The 19,458-nt window shown below is 39.4% G+C and overlaps 1 protein-coding gene across 4 annotated transcripts; it reads right to left on the bottom strand.

Moving 5' to 3' along the window:
• Window positions 1-67: 67 nt before the first annotated feature.
• tcerg1a (transcription elongation regulator 1a (CA150)) lies at window positions 68-19,112 on the bottom strand. 4 transcript variants are annotated; one of them, XM_083561576.1, is made up of 21 exons: window positions 18,655-19,112; window positions 18,017-18,227; window positions 17,422-17,580; window positions 14,727-14,991; window positions 14,040-14,276; window positions 13,484-13,546; window positions 10,696-10,884; window positions 10,352-10,461; window positions 10,155-10,243; window positions 9,338-9,498; window positions 8,809-8,887; window positions 8,229-8,364; window positions 7,373-7,462; window positions 5,749-5,867; window positions 5,092-5,242; window positions 3,223-3,387; window positions 2,750-2,932; window positions 2,074-2,253; window positions 1,878-1,961; window positions 1,665-1,765; window positions 68-1,139 (listed from the first exon to the last, which is right to left on the bottom strand). In XM_083561576.1, the coding sequence occupies exons 1-21, from the start codon at window positions 18,720-18,722 to the stop codon at window positions 938-940; spliced, it is 3,042 nt and encodes a 1,013-aa protein (XP_083417702.1). In that variant the 5' UTR covers window positions 18,723-19,112; the 3' UTR covers window positions 68-937. The 4 variants fall into 4 exon arrangements, with proteins under 4 accessions (XP_083417702.1, XP_083417701.1, XP_083417703.1 ...); XM_083561575.1 differs by having other exon boundaries at window positions 18,017-18,224; window positions 18,655-18,802; XM_083561577.1 differs by lacking the exon at window positions 13,484-13,546 and having other exon boundaries at window positions 18,655-18,813.
• Between the last annotated feature and the right edge of the window lie 346 nt (window positions 19,113-19,458).

The raw sequence follows: 19,458 nt of genomic DNA on the forward strand, positions 1-19,458 counted from the left end.
TTTTACATGAAGAAACCTCATGTATAAATTGAAGAATATTTTAACAAGAATAAAGAAATCACTGGAATATGTAAAAAAGTAGGTCACCTTTATTCCAGTCAACTTGTACAGAAACACTGAAGCTACAAAAAGTCATTTTTTTTTCCAAAAACATTTGACAATTAAATTAAAACCCAATAGCAGCAGACTGGCACGGTCACTGCTCGCACAGACTAGCATTACAAACGGTTAATGAAGGAATTAACAACCATTCATTGTTTTAAAAAAATATCTTACATTGTACACAAGTTGTCAGTTAAAACAGAAGAAATGACGTGCTTCAGTAGACGAAAGCCGCAGCGGATGACTGCTGTCCCAAAACATGAGAGACAGTCTGGGGAGCCCTGGTTTAAAAAATCAAACCATTTTTTTTTTTTTACAAAAAATAAAAGCATGGTAGATTTCATGGACCACAATACAGCCACAGGTTCTGGAGGAGAAAAAAATGTGGAATAGAAGGGTACAGGTGGTCTTTGCTGCTGTGCCAAACCAGCTCCTGGGCATTTTCCTTGGCACAACACAACCACAGCTAGCCATGCAGAATTAATGCAGATGTCGATCACGTCAGAGGAGCAGGTGGGTTTGTCGGGGTTTGGAACGGAAAAAACCCTGCTTAAACTGCCACTAACTGTTTTAGACAGATGTTTTTAGCTGTTGCTTAGGCCCTAAGTGAATTTTCACACAATTTCATCAGCACACCTGCTTTCACTGGTCATCCAGCTTTAGTTCAATCTGATGTGTATGAAATATTAAACTGTACCAAAAAAAAAAACCCTTGCATCCTAGAACAGTGACTGTTTCTGGCTTTAAAAATGTAAGCAACGGATTCCACTAAGAAAAGGATGAGCAAAAAAAGCTGGAGGTTTGGAACATGTGTATGGCAATTTGAATTAGATCATCACTTTGTGGAACGTCGGTTAGGTTCGAAGGCTGTGGGAGGAGGAGGGGGACCTCTACGCTCCAGCTCCTCCACATACGCCATGATGAGTTTATGCCTCTCGTCTGGCATACAGTCCAGTACCAGATAGCGTTTGTCGTTCTGTAGGACCTTTGTTATGTCTGTCAGATGCTGCTCAGACTCCTGTACCAACTTACGGGATCTGATGAGAAAGAATAACCAATGACAATAATTACTCAGTGAAATACTCAGAGAATACAACATCTGCAGCTGCAAGACAGCTGCCTTATGAACACCTGCCATGTATGCACGTGTCATTCTGATCTATCATAGGGTCTCTAGAGAACAGTGCACAGCCTCCAATGTGCTTATCAAAGTGTCTCTATAGAACAGCACAGCCTGCACCACTCAATCATAATCCCTCTAGGGAACAGACAGATTTCATTCTATGTCATAACCTTCCATGATCTAGCATAATGCAGTTATGGAGCCGCAAACAGTATTCCATGATAAATCAGTCTCTCTATAGAGAACAGCACAGTCTTCCATCAGCGTGTCTCTAAAGAACAAAGCTGTCTCACATAATGCCATCACGGTAAAAAGCACTGTGCTGTCGCTTATGCGCTAACAGAGTCTCAGAAAACAAAAACGTCTCCCATATCCCATTCAAAGTTTTCAGAAAAGTTCCTGATGCTGCAGGGCAAGTCATGGATATTTAACTACTCACTTGTATGTGATGAACTTGGTCTCTTTCAGCAGAGTTCTGAAGTCTGCTTTTGCTAAAATGTGCTTGTCCTTAAGGTAATCTTCAAATTCTCTCTGTTTTTTCTGCAAAAGAACACAAAGAAGACTCGCTCGCTAGATAAACCGTGCCCAATTCCCGATGATTTGTTATGGCTTAACACAATGAATGATGTATTGAAGCGATGAGTGTTCCTACCCGATCACTACTGGAAAACTTTATACACCGTGGATCCTCTTTTATGGTCTTTTTGACCTCTTTCCATGTCGAGGACAGTGTGATCTATCGGAAGAAGACAATTTAGTATATTTTTTATTCGCATTCTATCCACACGAGTGTACACAGCGATGTGAAACATTAAAATCTATTTTCAAAAAGCAAATAACAGTTGTACCATGGACGTCTCGTCTAAAAGTTGGCGGAAGAGCTCCTTCTTCTTTTTAGATAGTGCCTCGATGTGCTCGTTGAAAAGCCTCTCCTTCTCCTCTCTCTCCAGCAATGAGGACGTCTCCCAGCGGTGGTCTTTCCTCAGGGAACGCCGCGTCTCAGACCAGGAGGCATCTGATGATCTGACCTGGCATTTTGAAGCACCGGAAAAGCAATGAAGCAATCTCAAACAGCTGATTTTGTGTGAAGTACTGCACATAGGGGTACAGACATCAGGCGAAGTGAAATTATAGATTGATAGTATATTTAATTTGTATTAAACACTTACTTACGTTATCCCAACTTTTCAATATATTACAGAGGGTAATGCACGCAGAACTGAAAAGAAGCTTTCTCATAAATAGAAAGTATTCTCGTATTCTCATAAGCTGATTTAGCTCATGTGCAGGGTTTGAAAATTAGTGAACCCAAATGTAAAAACATAAAAACAGGAAGCCGACTGACTTGATTGAAGAAGCTACTGAATTAGCTGATGAAGCATGTCATCAGTTAACTGTTGAGCCTAAACAACAACATAAAATACACCGCTGTGGACCCTCACACATGTGGTGTGACACAGCCTTTTTACACCTGTCCATGTAATTTGCAGTGATATTTAGCCAGTGGTTGCATACATGTCTCACCATATCAGACATGAGAGCTTTGAAGTGTTGCACAGCCTCCTCTCGCTTGTGCTGCTCTCGTTCACGGTCAATCTCTTTGGTTTGCTCGGAGCGAAACCGCTGCACGGTCCGCTCTCTTTCCCGCAGGCTGGCTTCGATTCGCGCCTGTTTCTCCAGCTCCTTTTCCTTCTCTGAGTTTGAGTTCTGGGAACGGTATTAAAAGAGACACAAACACAGCTCAACTATTATTCCTAACTACAACTCCAGGGTAATTGGACATGAAACCACGAAAGACCAGCAAACTTTAGATATAACTGAATGAACGCCTATGAGCAAAAACAACAGTGAGGCGAATCTAAAGATTATTATTATTATTATTATTATGTATACAAAAAAAAAGTGTTATACTTTAGCACTCTAGGAAACAAATGTGAATATTTTGGTCTGGGTTTTGCCCATCAGGTATCCTAAACTGCACCTAAATCCCCTTTTACCTTAGCAAGCTTCTCCACAAAGCTTTTGAAGAGTTCCTCTCGTGCAGCTGAAGTCTCCACTGCTTTATAACGGGGGTCCGTCTCCATCTTCTCCTTCACTTTGCTCCAGCGCTGCTGGCCATCCACATGGTGATCAGAGAGCAACTCAAAGAAGTCCTGCCTTACCTAAAACAACATGAAGCAAAATAAACCTGACACACAGCTATTAAACTGTGCTGTTGCTAATAATTGGTTTCAGCCACCAGAAGACCATCAATGGTTCCATATCTGTCAGCCAAGAACAGAAATCTAATGCCATCATAGGAAAAGATTAATCCAAAACTGGACAGTTAAACATAAGAAAAAAATAAATCCTGGACCTGAAAAAAGTCCAAGTCTTATACAATCCTGTTTTAATGAGTCTATAATAGGGCTAATAAAGCGTTAACGCAAATTCAATTTAACAGCACACATTTTAATTAACGCACGTGCAATGCAGCCTGCATTTCTGTTTGACTATTTTTATGAAAAATATAAGAACAAATATAAAAGAAAAACTTTAATGCAACAGACATTTATTCATGTCCTTTTTTTCTCAGAAATATATATATATATATAAAAATAGAAAGAAAAAAAAAAAGACTCGATTCAAGCATCAAAATCCGCTGTGATACACACATCCAGCAATTAAAACCGTCCGTGTGGAAACACAGCAAAAGTTTTGTTTGGTGTCCTGATGATTTACGTAATTCAAAACACCATAATTACTTTAAAACATTTAAAATAATATTTTGTCTTCATGCTCTATGCTGAGTATGGTTTTAGAAATAAACATACATTTGCATAAAGCATAATTATTTGTCCATGCCCATGTTGATAAGAGCATTAAAAACTTGAAAAGTATAAATTTACGGTACATTTAGAACAGATATAAATGTGCGATTAATCACAAGTTTACTCATGACAATCATGCGATTATTCACGCTTAAATATTTTATTTGATTGACAGCCCTAGTCTATAACCATGATAACCTCTTATAATTTCATGTTCTTGGCTGACAAAAGTGGAACCCAATGTGGTCTTCTGCTGTTGTAGTCCATCTATCCTAAAGATTGATGGTGAGCAGGAGCTTTTAAAGGTCACTATGTTTTATAGAGTGCTTATTTGAGGTTAATTATATAATTGCCTTTAGCCAAACAGTCTGGTCATTCCTAATAAATTGGATGGTGAGTACACTGGATGGGCTTTTTTCTTTTAGCCACAAGAACTTGATGACACACTATGAATATTACAATGGTGGGTGATAGCTGATCCAAATTCAATTTAAAAAAACAAGTAACCTAAAAATCAAACAGTGCATTATGTTTAAATTATTACTTATAAGTCTGTGTTTAAAAGTGCAGAATCAAACATTTCTAGCTACATGGGTCCCTGATTAAACAGAGAGCTTCCTACGTTCTAGTCTGACTGGTCATTACTCTATGAATAAGCAATGTTTGTTAAAACAGCCTTGGAGTTGTGGTAGATTGGCATCCTCTGGTGAACCCCACTCTGTGAAGGCCTCCCCACCTATCACCCCTCCCTAAACAGGTGACATTTTGTTGCTATTAATGTTTTATTGCTGACCTTTAGCTGCCAAATGCAATCAGCACAGTCACCCATTATTAAAGCATAACTACTGCATACCAGCCCGCATAAACCTATAGAGGCTCGTGTGAAAGGAACTGCCTGTGTCATGTTTACATTAACCCTAAACCAAGTTTTCCTAAACTGGGTCTTTTAATCCAGGTCAACCCGACTTTATTTTTTTCCATAAACCACTATTAGTCTATTAGTTCCCTTTAATTATCTATAATGGAGATTAAGGCTATCGTGGACATTAGGCTCACCTTTTCACCTCGGTTCTTTGAGTTCTCCTTCTCTTTCTTTCTGAGAGAGGTCATGAACTCAGTAAAAATGGCTTCTCTGTCCTTCATCTTCTCAATAGCTTTAAACCGCCCATCCTTGGAATGCTTTGTTGCAAATTCACTGAAAGTAGTCCTGAAAAAAATGCGAGAGAGGCAGAATTCAATAAAGCATCCATTAAATAAAAATATTATTAGCAGCTTAACACTACAGACTGTGATCGTGCATTGCTACAATTTTGAGATGTAGTTCAAGTCTAAGGGTTTCTTTCATATACCAAGTTCCTTTGTAATTCTATTGTATTTTGTAATTCTAAGTTTAAATTGGTTGTACACTTTACATAGGTGCATGCACAGGGCTCCCTTTTTTTTTGTTTTGTCTGTTTCCTGTTTACACCATATTTCCTCCCACTGTTTTCATGTATATAGTCTAATGATGTGCACGTATTTGAATAAACAACTAACCATTCAAGTATATTTTTGGGCACATGTTATGTCATATCCAAATGAATTCAGTGAGAAGGTATTGAGAAAAAAACTTTCTTTTTTTTTTTTTACAGTACTTGATAGAGTATTTGATATAGATATCGATGTTTTGTAAGTAAAGTAAAGACTAGTGTTGAAGTTGTCCACAGGGTTCACCTGACTCCAAGTCTGGCTTCTTCCATCATCCTTCTGAATTCCTCTTTAGCTTGCATTATTTTGTTCTTCTTCTCTTTCCTTTCCTCTTCAGCACGAGTTTTTACATACTGATCAAACACCTGGACAAAGCAAGTTAGGTTTTAGGTTTCGATATGATCCAATTGTTTTTTTCCCCCCCAGCCTAAATTTACTGCATCTGTAGTGGAAATTATTTACTCAACACTCATTTACTTTCATCAAGACACACAGAAGTGTTCTACACAACACTAATTCTTCAAAGTCAACTGTTAAACTGTTCAGAAAAAGGGCTACTTATTCAGAGAGAAGTTCAAATACAGTTTTAGTAAAATTCTGTTGAGTTTGATAGTTACACAAAACTGTGTTTACTAATTTGTTAACACATTAACTCATGTATTTGTTTTTATAAAAGTGTTTTATACAAGGTGGTTTTAAAAAGCTTTAAGACTATATGCCACAGATAAGGTCACTTTTGCCAAATTTCCTCAGTCAGATGCCTTCAGACTTGGCAGTAGATCTCGCTATTGATTGTCTGGCCCCTGTGGCCAAATTCTTTATGCACAATTCCGAAATGCACAAAGACAACGAGCATGCACTTGGTTGCGCTGCAGAGCTTTGGAGCTGCCTCACAGTTTTCTTTTATAGAGATGATTGGCTCTTCCCCTGTGAAAACTGTTGCATAGTCTCGTGTCCATGTGTCCACTAATTGCATAGTGTCGTACCCGTACACCCAAGTTTCTTCACTGGTAATGATCCTCGACATAAAGGACGAGTCATCCACGGCACTCTGACTAAGTTCTTGGCAGACTTCAACGTTGTGTTTATTTTGCTTTAGGGTCAGCAGCCTGTGGATGAACTTGGCAGCAACACGGCACTTGTTCAAATGACACGTCAGGATCATTCATGCACAAGTTGACAAATCGTTTCCGCTTTTAGTAGGTCTGTCTGAACTCTCGTCATCTTCCAGTGACCTTCTTCCGCTCTTCAATCAAGCGTGCCACTCAAAACATCTCATTGCAGAATTTTGAACGTTTGCTCCTGTTCCAACTTGCTGACGAAATCGCAGACATGGTAACGCACGTGGTCAGATTAGCACCAGCTGTACTGCTCCCGATGTACACAGTACAGTGTTTTTTTTTTTGCACACTGACTTTTGAAGATCGGTGATCCCTGTGACTGTGCATGCAGCCTTGTTCTGGCATCTGTTCCCATGTTGCAAAACTAGTTTTGAAACTTTATACCACCTCGTATATATGGATTAAAAAAACAAAAAAATTGACAAGTGTCAAGACTTGAATTATCAGTTTTTCCATTCTTTAAAAAAAAAAATGTATCTATTCAAATTAGACCTGTCATGTTGATTTTGCATATTTATATATATATATATATATATATATATATATATATATATATACACATACACACACACACACACACACACACACATATACATATACATATACACACACTGATTATGCGTTGATTATGCGTATATATAAAACACAGCCACCTGTCACAAATGTACATTTTCTTATCTCATGAATAGTGACATAAGTTCAGCATAATATTTAATATGATTGTAAAGAAAGGGTGTGAATGCATGTACCTGCTTCCGTTCTTTGGGGTTCAAAAGCAGATAACGGGGGTCAAAGACTATCTTATGAAGCTCTTTCTCCCATGTTGAAAACGCGGAAACCTGGCACAGAAGGAGAGAAACAAATATAGTAACAAAGATGGGGAAATGAGGGCTTTTAATGCCCCTTTTCCCTCTGTAGTTACGCCCATTCTAATGAGCAGGACATTCAGCGGGTGCGCTCTTCTGAGCACGTCCCCCCACAGTGCTAAAGTCACGGTGTGTGCCTGGCGCGTTTCATCCCCATCCACATCAGCATCTCTAATGAATAACACGCACAGTGGGGAGGCCAAGCACCTCCCTCCAGCTCTCTCCCCACACTAATTGGCATGGACAAGACTGGGGTAATTAGTCAGGGACAAAAGGAGGACTGATGGGTTCTCCTCTACATCTTTCACAGTGGCTGCTCTAGTCTGCTACATTACGACCTCTCTTAAGCACACAGGAGCTAAAGGGGGAGGAGGGTCTCACCTTGATGTCTGCTCCTTTTGACTGCATAAAGCTGCCTTTTATCTGTCGTATGGAACACTCTGGCAAAGGGCAAAGACCTTAAAGAGCGCTCAAGCACCTTCAAGCTCTCTTTTTAATGCGATAACCATCTAATCCGCTGCCACTGATCACGGTGAGGGGATGAGTGTTGTTCATAGATAATGAGTAGATGAGACTGATCAAAGTTGCTCTGATAAAGTTGAAAGGTCAAGAGTGTATCTTAATAAATCTTAAAGCTTTATGGCAAAAATAGGTTTAACTTTTGAAGATCAGTGGCAAGGAAATCCTCTTTATTTGACCTAACTAAGTCACAGCTGACATGGGTCATCTTTGAGTTTACCCCTCTCTCAAGCAGCATGTCTTTGAATTGATTCATCCGAGTCTCTTGAGGAACCACGGCTCGCTCCCTGGCTGCTCTCAACTCAGCCTCCACTGCTGCTTCCTTCTCCATATCCAGCTCCTTGTTCTCCTCCAATCTGTAGCACACAATGTAAAACATTTTAAACAATGTCATTGATATAATGGTCTCCATATTCTTATGGCCCTATAATAGCCATGGACTCTCTGACAAACTGTGTAGGTCTGTCAAAGAGAGTCCATGGCTATTATAGGGCCATAAAATTATGGAGACCATTATATCAATATATGGGTCTTTTGGGGGGTGAAGGAACTTCCACGGAGTCCTAACCTCAACCCCACTGAGCACCTACTGGGCTAAAAAAAAAAAAGTATATACCAGGTCTTAATACCAGGGGGGTGTCTAATTTCTACATGAGGAACAACTCTGGTGGAATGCATTTATGTAATTCTCAAAAAATACAAAATAAATATAGTAGGTAAATAAAATCCAAGGTAGTTATAGGTTTAAATGTACCATGCATGTCTACAGATTTACAAGCCAAAATAAAAAGAAGCCTCACTTTCTCTTCTTAGCACTGTTGTGCTCATCCTCTGATGTGTCCTCTGTAGCTGGAAGCTCTTGTTCCTGCTTTAGAATTACTGCGCGGACACACACACACACACACACACACACACACACACACACACACACACACACACACACACACACACACACACACACACACACACACACACACACACACACACAGACATTCATTAAATGGTATATGGTTTGGACAGAGGAGTGGAAGATCAGCAACTCATTAAAGACAGATCACACCCATTTCCTCAAAAAATATTACTAGGGGTCAACTACAATGTCCTTTGCATTGAGATGACATGCCTGGGTCAAAAATCAAATGTTACAGCATTGGTTAAGTAATTACTGTAAACCGAACACATATTTGGTCTACTGCATAGCATGACCACCTACAAAAACCTTCAGCACATGCTAGAAGACTAAATAAACAGAAACCTGAACCATGGTTTTCTCCAATGACCATGTGTGAGTGTTAAGATTTTCTCATAGTTCAGCAGAAGAACACTGACCTGATTTAGGGCCATTATTCTGGCCTCTTTTGTGTGGTGGCTCCTGGATACTTTTATCAACATCAGCACGTCCCACCAGCTCCTCTGGCCGTTCCCACATGGACATACGTGTTGTGGGGTTGTAAAAGAACACACGATCATCACCGGTCCAAACCACACACCTGACGCAAAAGACACACATTTCTTAAGCCCCCTGTTATATTATTCTGTGTATGTATGCTGCTACTTAGATTACTTTTTTTTTTTTAAATATAAACTTTGTATAATAAAGAGTTTTATTGCCTTGCACAAGAAACATGGATAATGATATAGGATATTTGATTATGTAGTTAAAATAAATATGTTGAATGAAATATTGGAAAGGGACTTTCATTGAAGCCTTATAGACCAAGTGAACAATTACCACCGTTGTGAATCTCCCAAAAAAACGACTTTGTTCTTCATTTGGCCTAATGACTGTGCTAATTTTAATAGCATCATTTAATAATCTATTAATATTGAAAAGGACAAAACAAAAAAAACCTTTTTACACAATCACAAGCTGTATTTTAAAAGAAACTGAATCTAAGCAGCAGTATGCACACATGACAGTACAGTTAACTCCTCACACTGCACTATGCCCCCTTAGATTCTCTAGCACTGCTTGACTGATCCCACCTTATCTCAGGGTAAGAGGTATGTATACATCAAGACTCTTTTCTGTTCTGGCATCGAGGTGGTGAAAAGAACTTCCAAAAGATGTCAGAAAAGGTGAGTCAAATTCCATAACAGATATCTTGGAAACTGAACACTAATAATGTACGCCAGTCTTGCCTACCATGGTGTGCCTGGAATGGGATTGGTGGCTATAGGTTTGGATTTCTTAGCAACCTTCTCTTCTTCAGTCATCTCTATCTCCTTGGGCTCCTACAGTCAAAATCAACCAATAAAGGTAATACAGAAAAATAAATAATAAATGTTTAGGCAACTGTTCCACAATGACACATTAGTAGGCGTGATGTAAAGGAAATATACCTCTTTTAGCTCCATAGGTGGATCAATCTTGGGGCTGCCAACTTCTACCTGCATGAGTTCAGTATCCTCGTTATCTTCTGTAGAGTCCTTAACTTTACTAAGCTCCTTTTCTATTACAGAGAATAACATCAGGGTTACCAGTTAAACAATCTGCTCCCGAATCATGCCAAGACACAAACGTATGCCCATGGCCCATACACATGTACCCAAGCCAGACCATAAGGTGTCCTCTTTAAACCCTACATTCATAAAGTAAACCCTACTTTTCGAAAGTTTGTTTGAAGACTGGATTGTTTGAACACTGTTTCACCGACTGATCACTTTGTCTCACAACACACTCAGACCTTTGTCCTTGAGCTGATCAGGCTTGTCCCAGGTAGTCTCCAGTGTGCGTTTGTTGTAGTAGTAGGACTTCCCCTCTGCAGTTTTAAACTCGGACCAATCCCCTCCTGACAATGCTGAGGAGGTTGCTGCCATGGTCATCTGAGGAGGCATCATGGGTAAAAGAGAGGGTGCCATGCCAGGAAGCATACCTAGAAAACAGACACACACAGGTTTGCCATAAAAATGCTATCAGCAACTTGAGAACTCTAGATCCAGGAATCTCTACAGCGCAGTTTTATGTAATTTTGCAATTATTTATATATAGTCAGGTCCATAACATTTTTGAGATTCAAACAGTAATTTGTAGCCATCTATCACAGTATATTGAACTTCAAATTAAAGGAGTAAGACTTCCAAGTGGAAATTTTCAGCATTAATTTGAGATTTACATCGACATTAGAAGAACAGTGTTGATCACAGATATTTGGATAATTTGCTAATCTGCTAATCCATGACCAGGATGTGTGTTATTCCCTTATTCTTTCACACAAGTAACCAGATAGAAGCTCTATGGTTGAGTTTGGTGTACATGCATTTGGAATCTGCTGGTGTTACTATTAATGAATACTATATGAAATGAAATCCTCTAGACTAAAAAACACCGCAAACCATAGACCGCAAAAACATTAGGAGTGGTCATATCAGCTATATGACAGAATCTTAACAAGAAATCTGGTGAGCTCAGGGAATAGCATCAGACACCTCAAAGACAACATAAAATGTGGATGCCAGAACCATTCTTTCCCTGATAAAGAAACATCACAACAGATCACAATAATTTGGCAGATAAAGAATACCTTTCAGAAAAACAAATCAATAAATAAATCACAAGATGGAAACCAGTGGTGAAGCATGAAAACAGTAAGACCAGATCAGATTATGAAAAGAGCCTGTATGGTTCTGGAACCATATTCTATGGTCAAAGAGTAATAAAATAATGCAAAGAGAATAGTATGGAAAAGAGATGGAGCTGCTTATTATCCAAAGCCTCCTTATCTAGTGCATTATCTCATGGTGTGCACCTGTGTGGCTTCCAGTGGAACTGGTTCCCTTCTATTTACTGATGGTTTGACTGCTGGCAAAAGCATTATAAAAGGACTTTAATATCAGCACAGGTTCAGCCGAATGCTTACAATTATTTAACATAACTAAACTAAAGACAAAAGAGAACTACAACATCCCTCAAAAGCAACCCAAGACTTAAAGGTAAAAAAGTCTATCTAAACATCCGCTTGTGTCTATGGGAAGCAAAACATAAAAAACAACAAAAGAGGAGAGAGACCACATATATATAAAGAACTGTAATTCTTATAGTGATGCAACTACACTTAAATCAAAGCTGAAAGTCATTTTCAAGTGAAGTTTTACAGCAAAAATTAGGTTGTAACAGTAGCCCTTATTAAGCCGATATACACGCGAGAAGGAAAATTACGGACCAGTAACATAAAAACAACTTCAGTGAGCCTCTGAAAATGGTATTGTAACCAAGTTAAAAAAAAGAACAATTTGGTTAAGAAACTAGTAGCAGTTACAGCCACCATGTGTATCACAGTACAGGTATACACTCACTTGTTGTAAACCATCTGTTGCTGTGTAGTCATTCTCTATTACCTCCATCAGTGAAAGCACCAATTCTGACCAGATTATTTGGGTCTTGGATCATTCAGCAGTGTGTGCTGGACTGGTTTTAGTGAATTATGTTTTTATTAGTGATTTTTATATACTTTAAGCCAACAGGAATTCAATAGTCCAACAAGCAAAAATATCCAGCCAACGGCATCCTGTGGTTAGAAACCGATACTGATTACAGGCCGAAAGAAAAACAGGACAAACTGTTTGACTTCTGAATGAATAAAGGTAATTTTTAGAATTGATTCTAATCTAACCTTAGTGATCATTCCTATGTTTTGTTCCTCACAAAACCTTAAAAACCTGCCAACCCTCCCCACAAGATTCTACAGGCTGTTCGTTATAAAGTTCACTATTAAAGTTAAAACCTTGGGCTACCTGTGGGAACAGGTTATCCCTGGATAAACCCATTTTGTCTCTATTTAGGTTAGGACGTCTCCATTTAGGTTTGGCATGTGAATTCCACCATAATTGTAAAGAGTGGTTATTTGATTTACTTCTCGTCAGATCGAACCAGTCTGGCCACTCTCCTGACCTCTCATCATTTCCACCCACAGAGCTGCCAATAACTGGATGACTTTTGTTTTTCTTGCACAAACAACACTACACCTAAAAGGGCATGTGTGTATTTACCTTGCGTGCATTTTAGCCCTTAAGCATCCATTGTGTTATTTTAAATAGTTGCTGATTATCTGTAAAGAAATAACTTTGATACTTTTGAACCAAGTTTGCAGTTGACTTGACCACTTGATCACTTCACTTTGGGTGTCAACTTAAGAATTGCAATTGACACGGACAACACAACAATGCATGCCACAGTAAAGACAAATACCACAGATATATAGCACAAATAGATCACTACAAAATACAGAGAAGCACAGAGATTTGACACAAAAATCAGCTATTCAAAAGCTTCAAGAAACTGTAAGCTCATGAGAGCGAGAAAGGTTTAAAAAATACTGCCGGGGCTCTTTGCACTGGGGCATTCAAACCATAAAATAATAGCGTCTTTTTGGTTTGGAAATCATGTCTCTGGGCTCTTTATAACTACAAGGTAAATACAATACATAAAGCATAGATGCACAACAGTCACCAGCATGCCGATGGAGAAAGAATTACCGTTCTTGCTGGCAGAGATAGTCTTTATATAAGGACAGCTGACTATCTGCATCATTGCTACACCTAAAAGAATCAAGCAAGCACAGACTGTTGGTCAGAAAAAGACAGATGTCAGCTAAAGTTCACAGGTTACTGGCAGAGTGTCTGCAACTGGCACGCCAAACTACTAGCAGTTTCTGTGTTGGTAAGGACAATTTTCTTGTTCAGTCTGATACACTAGACTGCATATCATTAGGCAAAAACGTCTATCATACACACTGAGCCCCTTTTTTTTTTAGAATTATTATAAAAACGATAATATTGCTAACAATAATGATAATAAATATGAATAATAACAATAAGAAGGAGCAATACTGCCATCTATGGATTGCTCTAGCAAAAGTATACAGTACAGTAAAAATAAATATATTACAGGACGCAACTATCATTATCACAGCAAAAATGAACAGATAAAGGAAAATCGTAATCAATATCAAGGAAAAGCATTAGGAGGCTTTCAGATGTAGTTTAAAAGAGGCATCATTGCAGTTGCTGTCAAGTGAGAGAGTTAACTCACCGGGCAGTGGAATGGGCAAGCCAGGCAGAGGCACTCGGAAGGGTGGCACCATGACCGGAGGAAAAGCTGGGATGGCCGCAGCGGACTGTGGCACAGTATGGGGCAATGCCACAGAAAGGGGCTGGGGCCCTGTTGTGACAGTAACTGCACCTGCGGGGGCATTTACAGCGACTACAGGGGTCACAGCCACAGTGTGGGGGGCGGTTACTGCAGATGACAGCTCTGTGCCTTCTGAGACTGTAAAACACCAGGAGAGGACATTAGATAAACCTGAAATAATATTTTGCATAAATATTTTTAGTTATATCTATCTTGGAAGGTCAAGTAGAAGGAAAGTCTGACAGGAGCAGATGTTTAGGAAAATGTTTTTATGCCATATATAAACATATACTAAAACAGTAAATAACTAAAAAGGTAAACATGTATCAGATTTAAACCAATTACAATATCCCACATTAGATGTAAGTAAACAGTGCAGCACTAGTGATGTTTGTTCTGTGTCTGATGCTATAAAATCAAAATTTTACTGTTTACTGGTCCTCTGTGAGACTCAAACTTTACATTCTTATTCATGTTTAATTTCTGATCATCATGGGTCACTCAGGGGAAAATTTTATTAAATAATTTGTCAAGCTGCTTTTATCTTAGGCCATAATCAATTTTAGATTTAGAGCAGGTGATATCTACCTGTTCCCGGAGTGGGTAGGAGAGGCGAGACTACATTCGTACTGAGAGTGGAGGTGGAGCTCATGACTGTGGACGAGGCCTGGGTGATATGTGTGGTATTAGAAGCTGCTGCTGCTGGGAGGTTGTTTGAAGGACTGGGGCAGCTAGATGCCACTCCTGCAGCCTGGCTCATCATCAGCGGCGCGAGTTCGGCCTGCTGGATCACTTTCACACCCTCTGGTTTTGCCCAGGCAGACTCTCGTGTGCGTGCATTATAGTAATACACCTGTAAAAGAACAAAAAGCCAAGAAAAGTGATTGCGATAAAAGTGTTAAGCAGTAGTTACGCTATCATATTTACCTAAATAAACTAGGCAGTGCACAGAACAGGCAGGATACCACTAATGGCCTCATGGTCGATTTGTGGATTTTTTTTTATTTATTATTATTTACATTAACTTTATACCTTTACTATCTAGCATTGAATAAATATAGCAATATACTTCATTTTCAGGTCCTAATGAACTATTATTTAAAGTTTTGCTGAATAAGAAAATAAGTCACATTTACGATTGTAATAAAACAATAAACATTTGTGTTGACAAATTTTATTTAATCATCAGCTTTTATCCTAGAATGCCTGCTTCAAAATTAGGAAGCAGAATAAAACCAAACTGCACTAAGGAAAAATTATTCAGATGTACCCCATTATGTTAACATATTTACAATAATGTTTGCCCGGTTTATGGAATTCAGGAAATCACACTTCTCTTAAAACGCATTGCCAAATATGTGCACCTTTACATAACTTTTTTGCACAAAAATAAAAATAAATAAGTTCTTGTTATTTATGTTAACCTAGTCACCCACTTTGGTCAGAGGGAAATTATGAAAATTAGGTTGAACTTACTATAAAAATATAAAAAAGCAAATAGAGGCAGCATCGATTGAATAAATACACCCCTTTGTGTCAAACGAAAACATCTTTATAACACATACAGTATAATATATATATACAGTGAGGAAAATAAGTATTTGAACACCCTGCCATTTTGCAAGTTCTCCCACTTAGAAATCATGGAGGGGTCTGAAATTGTCATCGTAGGTGCATGTCCACTGTGAGAGACATAATCTAAAAAAAAAAAATTCCAGAAATCACAATATATGATTTTTTAACTATTTATTTGTATGATACAGCTGAAAATAAGTATTTGAACACCTGAGAAAGTCAATGTTAATATTTGGTACAGTAGCCTTTGTTTGCAATTACAGAGGTCAAACGTTTCCTGTAGTTTTTCACCAGGTTTGCACACACTGAAGGAGGGATTTTGGCCCACTCCACCACACAGATCTTCTCTAGATCAGTCAGGTTTCTGGCCTGTCACTGAGAAACACGGAGTTTGAGCTCCCTCCAAAGATTCTCTATTGGGTTTAGGTCTGGAGACTGGCTAGGCCACGCCAGAACCTTGATATGCTTCTTACAGAGCCACTCCTTGGTTATCCTGGCTGTGTGCTTCGGGTCATTGTCATGTTGGAAGACCCAGCCTCGACCAATCTTCAATGCTCTAACTGAGGGAAGGAGGTTGTTCCCCCAAATCTCGCAATACATGGCACCGGTCATCCTCTCCTTAATACAGTGCAGTCGCCCTGTCCCATGTGCAGAAAAACACCCCCAAAGCATGATGCTACCACCCCCATGCTTCACAGTAGGGATGGTGTTCTTGGGATGGTACTCATCATTCTTCTTCCTCCAAACACGTTTAGTGGAATTATGACCCAAAAGTTCTATTTTGGTCTCATCTGACCACATGACTTTCTCCCATGACTGCTCTGGATAATCCAAATGGTCATTGGCAAACTTAAGACGTGCCTGGACATGTGCTGGTTTAAGCAGGGGAACCTTCCGTGCCATGCATGATTTTAAACCATGACGTCTTAGTGTATTACCAACAGTAACCTTGGAAATGGTGGTCCCAGCTCTTTTCAGGTCATTGACCAGCTCCTCCTGTGTAGTTCTGGGCTGATTTCTCACCTTCCTTAGGACTATTGAGACCCACGAGTTGAGATCTTGCATGGAGCCCCAGTCCGAGGGAGATTGACAGTCATGTTTAGCTTCTTCCATTTTCTAATGATTGCTCCAACAGTGGACCTTTTTTCACCAAGCTGCTTGGCAATTTCCCCGTAGCCCTTTCCAGCCTTGTGGAGGTGTACAATTTTGTCTCTAGTGTCTTTGGACAGCTCTTTGGTCTTGGCCATGTTAGTAGTTGGATTCTTACTGATTGTATGGGGTGGACAGGTGTCTTTATGCAGCTAACAACCTCAAACAGGTGCATCTAATTTAGGATAATAAATGTAGTGGAGGTGGACATTTTAAAGGCAGACTAACAGGTCTTTGAGGGTCAGAATTCTAGCTGATAGACAGGTGTTGAAATACTTATTTGCAGCTGTATCATACAAATAAATAGTTTAAAAATCATATATTGTGATTTCTGGATTTTTTTTTTTTAGATTATGTCTCTCACAGTGGACATGCACCTACGATGACAATTTCAGACCCTTCCATGATTTCTAAGTGGGAGAACTTGCAAAATAGAAGGGTGTTCAAATACTTATTTTCCTCACTGTATATATATATAACACATACAGTATATATACCATTGCTAGTATATGCCAAATGGTTGATTCAGCATAATAACGCTGGACACTCGGCACGATACCTTGCCTTCTGGACTCTTGTTTTCCACCCAGATCTCCTCTGTAGACGTGAGTGAAGGAGGAGCAGCAGCAGGTGAAGCCACAGGTGAAATACCGGGAGGGAAGATGATTCCAGGAGGAGGAGTCATGGTACTTACGGGCGGTGGAATGAACGGAGGTCTCTTAAAAAATAAATAAACAACAGAAATTATCTTGTGTTTCTAAATTTTTTTTTTTTTTTTTTTATAAAAGAAGGTTGTGTTTTGCTATAGGCAGAGCTGCATTTTACAGCTGTGTTTATCTTATTCAAGTCCTTCAACCCTGACAACAGGATAATGTTAGTCCAGAAGCTGTTTCACAAAGCAACAGGAGCATTTCTGAAACCCTGCTGAATCAAATCCAATCACAGCAGCAGCATCATTAGTGACGAGATGTTACTATCCACCACTGTTGTGCTGAGGATGTTTACAGGAGTCTGTTATCATTACGGTTGCTCTTTGATGGTGCCTTTCTACTGATGAACAGGGTTGAGGTGGGCAAACATGGTAATCCAACTAATGCTCGTGATACATGTGAGTGTATTGGGTTAATAAATCTAGTGAAGTGAAACAGGTGCACCTGTAAATGGGCTGTGCCCACCGGCGGCGGAACGCTGGGGTCGAAGGGCATGCGTGCGTAGGGGGCTCGCGCAGAGGGAGCCGGGCCTCTCATCACAGAGAACGGAGGAGTGCTCGGGGTACTCAATAATGGCTGTCTCCGGGGTAATGCCCCAGCCACCGAAGGCACAGCGACGGGGAACCGAGGGGCTGACTGCTGCGCCATCCTGCTGCTAAATACAAAATCATGCAACCAAAACATACACACACAAACACGCAGAAAAATAAGGCAAGCATCATTCATTCAGCGCCTGCATCCGCCAGCCACATCCCACTTTTACATCTGTTTACGACACCCTGCTTTCTGGTTGCTCACAAAACAGCAAAACTAACCATCAAATCCGCATACTAGCTACTACTAACATGCTGATAGATGATACCCTCAGCTTCAACACTACAATCAGACCCGAGCAGCCTCCGTATTGTCTCTCACTAGCGTTGCTACGCTAGCCAAGTTAATACACTAACGTTCTACATAGTTAAATACAGATATAATAAGCAAAACGGGCGATCAATTAACTGGAATATATTCATTTCACCCGCGCTTTTAAAAACTGATTATAAGTCAAGGTAACGCAAAAGTACGGGATCAAATCTGACCTGTTAGCACTGTAGCCAACGCTTTCTCCCTCCGTGTGTTCCGCCATTACAGGAACACAACAACACATCGAAGTGACGCATTTCCGCTAGTAACGGCCGACAGCTACACCACATGCACTTTGAACTATAGATGAGAAATCCGTTTACGGATTCAAATCCTTCGGAATCACTCAGTGAGAGGATCCGATTCACTTGAGTCAGTAGGATTTTGCCTGCCTTTGCCACGAAATTCCACTAGATGGCACTCATCGAATGTGCAGAATCCACCGAAACTAAATCTCTTGTGTTTCCGACCATAAAGGAAGTTCCTGAACAACTATCAGCTATTTACTGATAACGTTATTTTAATTTAGAACAACATAGTAGTGGAATTTAAAATTGGTATATATTCAATTGTTGTTAGTAGCAAAATAACCCAGGACTGAAGTGATACGAGTAAATAGATTCATGAATCCCGAGTCATATAAAGAATCGGGTTATTTATCTCGGGTGAATCCGGATTCGCTCATCTCATCTCTACTCTGAACTCAAGTGCAAATAATAATTGTTAAAATGTTCTTAAGTTTTATTTCACATTAAATACAAAGTTCATGATTTAAATAAAAAAACAAGGAAACCCATTTTAACAATGAACTTGTCCCAAAGCACTTTTACAGAGTTAATTAGGTTAAAAATACAATTATATTTGTTAATTTATCTCTCTAAGTTCAGTGCCTATTGGTTCAACCCTAATAAGGGAACCAGTGGAGACAGTGGCATGTAAAACTTCCTGAGATGGTACGAGGAAGAAACCTTGAGAAGAAC

The sequence above is a fragment of the Silurus aristotelis genome (assembly GCF_946808225.1).
Source record: "Silurus aristotelis genome assembly, chromosome: 14".
NCBI lineage: Eukaryota > Metazoa > Chordata > Actinopteri > Siluriformes > Siluridae > Silurus > Silurus aristotelis.